General features: G+C 43.9%; 2 protein-coding genes across 2 annotated transcripts; both read right to left on the reverse strand.

Moving 5' to 3' along the window:
• Positions 1 to 2,761: 2,761 nt before the first annotated feature.
• Positions 2,762 to 5,223, reverse strand: LOC128731434 (U3 small nucleolar RNA-associated protein 14 homolog A). The gene has a single exon (XM_053824556.1). It carries the CDS (start codon positions 5,221 to 5,223, stop codon positions 2,779 to 2,781), a length of 2,445 nt encoding a protein of 814 aa, XP_053680531.1. The 3' UTR covers positions 2,762 to 2,778.
• A 538-nt stretch (positions 5,224 to 5,761) lies between these two features.
• LOC128730485 (uncharacterized protein CG7065-like) lies at positions 5,762 to 10,196 on the reverse strand. The gene is made up of 3 exons (XM_053823535.1): positions 10,137 to 10,196; positions 9,474 to 9,732; positions 5,762 to 9,367 (listed from the first exon to the last, which is right to left on the reverse strand). Exons 1-3 carry the CDS (start codon positions 10,194 to 10,196, stop codon positions 5,871 to 5,873), a joined length of 3,816 nt encoding a protein of 1,271 aa, XP_053679510.1. The 3' UTR covers positions 5,762 to 5,870.
• Between the last annotated feature and the right edge of the window lie 326 nt (positions 10,197 to 10,522).

The following is a 10,522-nucleotide window of genomic DNA, read 5'->3' on the forward strand; positions in this document are numbered from 1 at the left end:
AGCATACTTTGACGCTGCTCCGTATCGCCCTCGCCATTACAGTAGAGCCAAGTGGGAGCCATTAGAGGAATGCAAATATTTCACCCTATCGTACATCGTTAGCTGGCCGTTTGCTCGTAGCCTACGGTGGCAGGACAGACGAGAAACAAACAGCGTTCTAATTTATGAGCATCCTGCACACGTGAGGAACCATCGACAGGACGACGCGCAACCTCTTGAGTTGAAACGAATTATGGGCTCATTAATCTGATGGTCACTTCAGCTTACATTTTTTACAACAATTATTATGTAGATTTTGTTTGTTATTATACATTAGATAGACCAGCATAGACACCACTTACATGATATATAATCCGCTTTTTTATATAAAAAAATCCTTTGATGCCGCAACAATTCTTTTTGGAAATAGAGAAAAAATAGTTGCAAAAAATATTGCATGATGTTTAATCACAAACGCGTGAGGAACCTCACTTCTAGAATAGCGCAGCATCGGTGCCGAGCAGAAACGATAAAGCTGAGTGATGAAATCCGGCCCCTTAGCTGCTTGGAGATGAATAAATTTAAACGATCTTATCGCTCGTAAACGAATCACGTGGCGTAACTGCCAGCTCTAGCCGTCGACACATTTCCAGCCCTCGACGAAACGGTAAAATTTATTCGATGGTGACCTTATTCCACCACCTACATTCCTTACTCCGCTTCCGGTTCGGTTGCCGTTTGTGTATTTTTCTTTTTTTTTTATTCAATCTTCTACCCCGCGCTATCTGTGAGGTGGCCGAACAAATCACTTCGATAAGGCTAACTAGCGTGCACGCGGCGAGCCTCGAACGTCGTCGATCGCGGCCTACTCCGCAGTATATCTTATCGAATGCGGCGCGCGTCACCCAAACGGCTTAGGGCGCGGTGTTACCGATAAAATTTTCCCAACCAAACCAGGTCGGTCACACATTTGGCACCGCATTCGGTAGTGCAGCGGATGTTTTAAAGTTGCTGTGTCCCGTTAAATCACAGGAATGACCTCGACAAACATTCCCACAAGCTGCTGAACGGGACGCTACAGAGCGTAAAAGCAAAACAGTTCAATTAGTACCAAGGATTCTATCCTTAACGTGCGAGGAATTTAAGCACTCACCGGGGCACAACCTTTCTCCTACACGCGAATCCGATGGGTTGTTGCTGCAGTAGCTGTAAGTAAAACGGTCGGCAGATTGGGTTGACGTTTTTGGGTCTCCCAGAAATTTCCTCCTGCAAGATGCAAGAACCAGTTAAGCGATGTGCAAACAATATTAAATTGATTCGACCCGCACCGCACGCGTGACTCGGAACGTAGTTGGCTCTGTGTGTGTGTGTAAAAATTAGTCAGTGTGGTAATAGCGCCAGTTTGGGCGATCAATCACGCTGTTAACTCATGTGCACCCGTTCAAAGCGAATCCATCGCATATCCTGTAATCCATTCCCATTTCAACGTAAAGGACGATATCGTTTCGCCTTTCCAGTGCCTTTGTTGAAATTTATCCACGGAACTGATTCATTATATTCTGTTTTTACTAAATATGTATTTTTGTTCTTCGTATTGATACATGGATTCGGATGTAAAGGGATTTGAGGGTTTCTCCGGAACACGGATCAAGCTTTGGGGTAGGATGAGGTGTTCAATCATTAAATCAATACGCTTGGTGGAGCGCAAAATATTATTGCTGTTTTTATGGAGCGTTATTCCGTGATATCATATTATTACGTACGATGGTGCACATTACACTGACCGGAAAATGATTCAGCGAGCATGCAGGACTGAGAAAAACTTAATGTGAAAGTTCAGTGTCACTGGTAGAGTGGCGGCATTCATCAATTAAATTGCGTGAAAAAGTAATTTGTGCGAACAGCGGAAGAGAGGTATTCGTGAAGCGCATTTGATCGATGAATTTCCATTTCTGTCAATTTCAGATTTAAGAAAAATTACAAAGCTTTTATAGTAATAGTTTATTGTTTATTATTTTGATCTCTTAATATATTTTTTGTTGAATAGGGACACAATACTTGTCAATTAACAAAAAAAATCATTTTACTAAGAGATATGTGAAGCACAAGTAAGCAAATGTAATGTCCATTGGCGAGGTATTTTGTGCATGAAATTCCGCCCGAAGATAAAGACGTGTTACGGCCCAACATTTCGCAACATCAAATACCGCTGTTAACCCACCCATTTTTACATTTTTCCACTTCAGCTAAGCGACGGTACCATGAATTTAACAGTATTAACGCATTCTATTTGTCTCCCCATTTTCCTCACGCAAATATATTCATTCGCACAGCCGATTCAGCGGACATTACGCCAGTACCGGACCGCCCGATGCCAGACAGTGAATTTCCCCCAGCCACCGCGTTTGGTGCTGATAGCGGTGGCCAATCCAACCCGGCTTTTCCGCAAAACGATGGATGATACTGTTACCAGAAATATAGACTGAGAGAGTTATTCAATCTGATTCTTTATTATTTGTGGTGCAAATGTTGGTTTCGGCATTCCTTCGGGCAAGCCGATAATAAATGTATAAAAACTAACGAACGATAATTTCAATTCTCCACATCCAAAAATTATAAAATCAAAACCAGGGAAAGAGATTCTCTACACTTAAAATGGACAATTGATATGAAAATATGCATATTAGTTTCGAGTGTCATCATCCATACAACTACAAAGCCATCAAGGACCGCTTTGATTTATTCGATTATTTTATTGCTGCGTTCGTATCCCTTTCATGCAACTCCCTTCTTAAAGCCTTAGCGTACTTGTTTCGATTTTTTTCCTTCTCCTAATTTCTCACTATCGACGAACGCGTCGAACTGTTCTGATGCCGCACTACGCAACCGTTTCCCTACTTGCCGTAGTCCTTTGGGTTTCTCCAGTAGAATCTCTTTCTTCATCGGCTCGATCACGGTACCCTGTCTGGTGACTACGCGTGGTTCTACCATAGCAGCATGCGCCGTTTCAGGAATGAACGTACGACCGATCGGTGCCCTCAGCGATGCTTCGTAATCCTTCACCGTGACGAACGGGAACGGCACCTCGTTGATCAGGTGTTTGCTAAGCTGTTCATTCTTTAGAGCATCCTCGTTAATGATCACCTGGTCACGGTTGTCATCACGCCGAGGCAGTTCTTTAGGTGGTTTGAAGATTTTTCGAGCGTTTTGACGTGGTTTCCGTGGTTTAATTCCTGGCCCAGCCCATTGACCCCATCCCGGCAGCGATAGGTTTACTTCTTGGGGAAGATCTTTGTCGCGCGCGTCCTGCTTCTCTTTGGCAAAATCTGCCACAATGTCATCATCCTCGAAGGCTTCTGCAATAGTCAACCTGCGGGTATCACTTGAAGTCACCTCATCATCCGAAAGCTCTCCGGTCATGACCGTGTCCGGTAGAGCAGTCAACAGATGTTTCGGTTTCATCTGCACCACTTTCTTCATGCTGATCTCTGCCATCGACTTCACAGGCTGGACTGATACCGTTGAAGATTTTTCGCCATTCAACCTTTGCAGCTCGTTCATCGTTGGCAACACCGAATTTTCGGATCGATCTGCAGCATCTGCATCGGTCGTCTCGTTCAACTGCTCATCTGCATCGGCTAAGGAAGCTTTTTGCTTAAAGCTTAAATCACTCGAACCGTTTCTTTGCTTCGTGCTCCGATTCCGGAAGCATGCATCCCGTTGAAGCTCCTCTTCATGCAACAACTTCCCTTGTACCTGTTCCAATTTGTTCTCCACCATGTCTTGTATGAGCTCTTCGGCCTCTTGAAACAGTTGCTCTACGTTGGGAACAGGATCCTTTACTTTCTTCTTTATTTTGGGCTTCAAATGTGAAACTTTGTGTGTCAGCTTTTCTTCAATCTCTACATCCTCAACGTTCCAACATCCAGATGCCATAATGATTTTTTCTTTCCTTTTTTTGCCACTCTTTTCGAACCGGACAGGCTTAATTATGTTGTCAGTCGAACGTTCTTCATCAATATCATTCGATTTCAGCCCGTTGTCGTATCTTCCATTGGTATTTGTTACGTTGCTAAGCGTATCATCAACTGCCAGATTTTTCTGCATATTCTCGATTTTATTGCGTTCTTCCCAATACTTCCGATAGCCACTGGTGAGTTTCTTCGACTCTACTGCTGCCCGTTCGTATTCCCCCGAGTGTTGCGTCCACGGATTGGCTAAGTCTACAGTGCCTAGTTCGTCGTCAGATTCTGAACTACTGCCCGCTTGCTGCAAACGCTTTGCCGTTAATTCTCTACTAATCGCCAGCTGTTCAGCTAGTTCTCGCCGGACTTCAGTGTCGTACTTTGCGCGCACTTGAAGATTTTTAGCCCAAGTGCCAGTGTTTTTGTGACGCAGCGTCACACGCTCCTGAAATCGCTGTTTTTCGATCTGATCCAGCTGACGCAATGCTTCTTCGGGATCTTTCTCCTTCATTTCTTCGAACTTTTTCATTTGCTGCTTCAGCTTATCTTTCTTTAACAACCGGTTGAACTTTTTGCTCTTGATCTTGCTCATTCGCCGGTTCTTTGCGATCTCGTACGATTGTCGAATCTTCTGTCGAGCCCTTTCGCGCTGTTGCTCTCGCATTTCGGCCAGTGTTAGGTCATACTTTTGCAAGTCCGTGTCCGAATCTCTTTCTCCGACTTCTTCTGCGCCGCCGTATGCCTTTTCTAACTCTTCTATTTCCTCCATCAGCTTCGTCTTGACACGATATTCGGACAGTTGCTTCGGTGGTTCGTCGTGCACGGCTGTCCCACCGTACCGCAGCGGGTATATGGTTTGCGGTGCAACTTTCGTAGCTGTCACGACCGGTTCCCATCTGTCCAGGTCTTTTTGTGCACGCTGGTAGCCTGCTTGTCGCACAAGCCTATCTGCTACCGGTTTTAAGAGCGGTTTCTCTAGAGGATTTCGCGTTTTCAGCCTATTCAATTGTTTCACGACCGAAGTGTGCTTCTGTGTTTTTGTGAAAAATTTGGCTAAATCGGCTAGCCTTACCTTATCGTCTTTCGTCTTCGCAAGACCAAACTCCGTGCGCTGCAGTGACGGCTCCGTACGCGTGGCCTCACCGATAAAGTGCGATCCGGTTAAATTGTTGATACCATCGATGAGCTTAGCATGTGCCGTTGGGTCTATTTCATCATTCCCCTCACATTCATTTCGTCCACTTTCGAGAGCGACACCCCGTTGTATTTCAATAGGCATTTTGGGCGTTATTTTGCAAGACGATAAATTTTTTCACTGCAAACTAGTATGCTTCCAAGGAAATTGCAACGACCGCATGTCACACTCAATGCCCCACGTTTGTTTACATCTGTTAGCATTTATTTGACAGTTGCACGTACCGTATAATAAGGGATAGCGGAGCCGACCAAGCAGTTTGTACATGAGACGTTTGCTGATATAAATACATATCGCAGAATTGTATCCAGTTTTAATGTGCACTAGAAAAAAAAATATATATATATATATATATATATATATATATATATATATATATATATATATATATATATATATATATATATATATATATATATATATATATATATATATATATATATATATATATATATATATATATATATATATATATATATATATATATATATATATATATATATATATATATATATATATATATATATATATATATATATATATATATATATAAATATAACTGTAATAATAAAAAACAATCAATACGCACTTCATCAGATTTTTTGATTTATTTTAACTTTTTTGTACAAAAAAATTAGTTTTAGTTACGACAGTCAGCAGTTTTTCCTTAACAAACAGTACTTTTAAAATACCAAGCATGCATCTGGGTATCAACTGAGCGAAGATTCCATTCAATAATATCCGTAGTTACCGTAACCGTACTGCATCTGTTGCTGTCCAGAACCATTCGCACCGAACATTTGCCCTTGGTACATGTACTGCCCTCCAAATTGTGATTGCATCTGTCCTGTTGATCCTTGCATTTGGTTTAGAGTTTGCTGTTGCCCATAACCACTCATCATTGCCATTCCTTGTTGGCTTTGCTGTTGTTGTTGGGGGTATGATGGATACGTTCCCTGGGTTGTCGATGCGCTATCTGCAGTGCTCATCGAAGCAGAAACTCCTCCACCCGCAAGCGCCCCAATAGTTGAGATAGGATTAGCATATGTGTTTCCTTGGCCAGTTCTGCTCGTACCAGACGAGCCCTGAACATTCGCAGACTGGTTGTTAGCATCGGACACGGACTTTTGCAACGATTCCATCAAATTTGCAATCAGGTTCTGTGTGTCAGACAACGAAATACCTGCAGTGCTGGTTCCTACGCCTGTCTCATTATTTGCGATATTTCGGTGCGAATTGTTCGAATTAGTATCATAGGTGTCCGCTGTTGTCTTCGACTGCTGTTGCGGAATGGTGGACACGTTCTTCGACGCAGCACGTAAAATATCGTCGTACGAATAATCATCCTCGTCCTCTGAGTCTACAATCACGGAATTCCCCTTCTGCAGCTGATTCATGTCCTTTTGCGTTTGCTGCTGCATTCGCTGGGTGGAATTTGTTTGTCCGTTGCTAATCATTGGGTTTTGAGTTTGCTTACGTTCCCCGCTCTTCACTTCCGATGGCCGGAACATATCAAAATTGGGCTCATCGCCGTGATTCCTATAGTTACGCTCGTCTTCATCTGATAAATCGCGTGCTTTCTCACGCCCTTTGGGAACCAGTGGTACGTTGGCCCACGCGTCAAAATTAACATACCGTCTCAATTTTTCTACCCTGTCCGGCTCAGCCCGCTCCAGTTTACGAAGGTATGAAATAAGATGCATTTGCTCATCACTTGAAAGCTCCTTGAAGCTCTGAAGCAACGTCTGCAAATCGGAATCTGTCAAATTTTCGAGCATCACTGCCGACGAGGGCGGTCTTGGATCAGCTGGTTCAATGCCCGCTAGGCCAGAGCTGATGGAACGAACAATTTGATTCGTCGTCTCCGTCCAGCGCGCTACCTTAGCAGCCGGTTCCGGTCGGACACGTTCGGGAACCATTTTTTGCGACAACCCACTAGCAACGGGTGAAGGCGCTGCTTCTTTACGCGCTAGCGGCACAGTAGATACAGGCAAAAGCGCTAGGTAGGCTTTCGTCGTGATGTGGGTGTTCCGCTCACGGGACAACTTCACCATCGCAATGTATACGTTGATTAGTTGCTCTAGCTCTTCGGTGGTAAAATCTGTTTTACCCTGAGCTACAAGCGACTTGGCTAGCTGCTCGGCAACAGCGATTTTGTCTATACTGGCGACACTCGGCGATGGTGTTTTTATCGGTGGAACCGCATCACTTACCGGAAGAGAATCGCGAGATAATTCATCTTCCATAGGTTTGACAGGTTCTCGCTTAGATGCTTCATGCAGTAGTCTCGCAATGTTCTTCACAGCCTTCTTTATGGGGGCCATTTTAGAAGCCTCAATCGTTTCGGCCATCATGTGTCCCTTTAGTTTTTCCTTTACCGTCTCCAGGAACATGCAGTTGTCCTCATTCAGTAGCAAGTCGTCGGCCGAATTTGCCTTTACCTTTTCCAAAGCTAACGCTTTTGCAAGTAATTCAATTACCTTCGGACCAAGGCTGCCCAAATAGTCTTCGAAGGCCGTTAGTAAGCGACATACGGATATAAAATTGAGTGGAGTGTTGTTTTCCGATTCGAACTCAGTGCGAACAAACACCTTTTTGTTGGGTCCGTAATAGTTCTTGGCCCACTCGTCATAGTCTACTCGTTCCGGTGAAGGTACGACGTTATGTTTAGGAGCTCCCCCAGACCAACTGTTTCGATCTACTGGGGCGGTGCGATGAGTACGACCTGACGAATACATATCCAAATCATCAGTAATGGGACTACGGGATCGATGTGAGCGCGATTTCTTTGTTGATTCTGGAAAATCGTCCCTTCTGGACGAGAGCCTTGATGAACGAGCCTTATCCTTGCTGGTACGTGGCTGTCCGCCCATATAATCATCTTCTTCTTCGTCGGAATTTACATCTATCAGTATCGGCGCCGATGTGGTGTTACCCGAAATTCGATCACCCGACCTCGACCGTTTGTTGCTTGAAGTAGGAACACGCAACGAGAACTGTTCGCGCAGCTCGTCCGTTCGCTCTTCGTCCTCCGCTGGTAGATTCATCTTTGTACGGATTTCTTCTTTTTTCCGCTTCACCTCCTCTTCGTGTAGCTCTTTCATGCGCTTCGTCCAAAACTCGATCCATTCCGGTTTAAAGTTGTGCCTCTGCGGGTCCTTCTTTTCCGCCTGTAACTCCTTATAACGCCGATTCCAAAACTTTTTCCATTCCTCTGAGTACAACGGATGTTTCTCTGGACTTTTTTCGTACTCTTTCAATTGTTTCGTAAGCTGACCAACAGCTAAATCGACCGTGCAGCGATACTTCTCCCATTTATAGCGCTCATGCGCTATTGCCGCCGACTGTTGAGACAGTTCTCGCGGCGTTGGTATCATTTGTTTACTTGATGAAGGTGCATCGTTTGAACGTTGAGTAGAATTATGATGCCGTGAGTATTGAGAGCCCATATCGCCTCGGCGATGATCACTGTTGCGACGCCCACCATTTAGCGGGCTTCGGTGGCGTGATCGATCCGGATCCCCAATGTTTTCTCCGTCCGATGAGATCGTTAACATCGAGTTGGCGCTGCTGACGCTGGATATCGAATCAAGACTTCCACGGTCGTTCCTACTTCGATAGCGCTTTTGTATATTCGAACCTTGTCCAGCCCCGTCGTCTGCATTAGACAAATCCTGCAATACCTTCGCGTCGATAACCTCAACAAACTTGGGTCCTGTGCGCTCATCAAAGTGACTTCCAAATGCGATTTGTTGCCCGTACTTTACTCGATTACGCTCAAAGTCACCCGCCTCGTAAACTTGCGGTGTAAGGCGCCCGTGATGATCTTCGATCGCTTCGCAAACGGTTTGAACAACACGAAAGAATACCTGCCCACCATTTTCTGCTTTGGCATTCCGATATGGAACTAGTACCTTACGCACGGTCGGGTAATGTCGTTCAAGAAACTTGAACCGATGACCCAAACCAATCATGTGAGTAGTAATACCACTTTCGCTTTCGTTGTGTAAGTTGCATAACACGCAACTATAGCAAGGATCATCATTCGTCTGGATGCTACCCTTTAACTCTACAATATACTCCAGTCCCACCAGCGGACCATCGCGGTATCCGTCCAACACATTTTGCAATTTAGCTAATGTTTTAGTTGACGATGCTTCATTTTCCTGGAGTTGTGCCAAATTCCCGGAGTTGATATCAGCATTATTACCACCACCAGCCAAGTTGCCTAATACGATGTAAATATAATAAAAAAAAAAATTGATGAGTCAAAAACACTCTCAGCACAGGAAAATATTACCAACTACTTTATTATTTTAAGTGTTATCAATTACCTTTCGGTTTTGTAACAAGCGAGGCATGATACTGGTCGGCGTCAAATGTGACCACGTTCAGCCGGGCTTGATGTTTGCGACCAGCAATATGAATTTGAAGCATTCGTTCACCGTACAGACATACCACACCACAGATGTGGCAGCTATATCCGAAAAGCAGATCTTTATTCCGGGGCGTCCGACTGAACACGAACCCTTCGGTACCATTGGATAGTTTGATAGTTGTACCGAGAACATGTTTCTCGATATCCGTTTCAGGCTATGGATGAAAAAGAAGACAAATAGTTAACATCATTTATAAAGATTGATTATTTACGAATGCTTTTTCATTGGTAGGAATGTGTCTAACGATAAATGCGCTATATTTAATTGCAGTTTTCATCACATACGTTGTCGAGGTATTCTTGTTTTTACACTTAGCACTAAGATGTGATATTCATTCAAGAACAACACATTTCATTACACATGAACTTCACCCACTTCACGCACTTTTTGGATCACTGAAGAACATCTCCGCACTAGTAAATCCATCCTCAAAGCTTGTGTTACCCCGTTATAGTTACAGTCGACTGTAATACTTTACATTTGACTTCGGTTTTATTGGCAACACGATCTGTCTGCGGGGATGCATTACTATTTCATGATATTGTAGCATACACTTACCTTCGATCGGGCTACATTATCACCCGGTGCAATTACATCGTTCGAGCTTTCAAGATCCATTTTTTACATATAAGCAACTAGTTGTTTAGCGGACGACGTCTTCTTTCTGGTGGTGATCACTAACTTATCCTTTTTTTAGATTCCACGCAGTCCTGTTGCGGTTATTGCTTTCCTGGGCTTTTCACGCCTCTGTTATAGCATCTAACGCGAAAGATCTGCACGTTATAGGCCACCCACCAAAGAACTTTATCTAATATATGTTGAACGTGTCCTCTGACATGCACTCACACTGATCATAAGCTACACAGAATATGATAAGGGATTTGAAATAGTGTACCGCTTGAAGTACAAGTTTCGTTCATCTAACTGTGGGTTATTATATTCCA

The sequence above is a fragment of the Anopheles nili genome, chromosome 2 (assembly GCF_943737925.1).
Source record: "Anopheles nili chromosome 2, idAnoNiliSN_F5_01, whole genome shotgun sequence".
Lineage (NCBI taxonomy): Eukaryota > Metazoa > Arthropoda > Insecta > Diptera > Culicidae > Anopheles > Anopheles nili.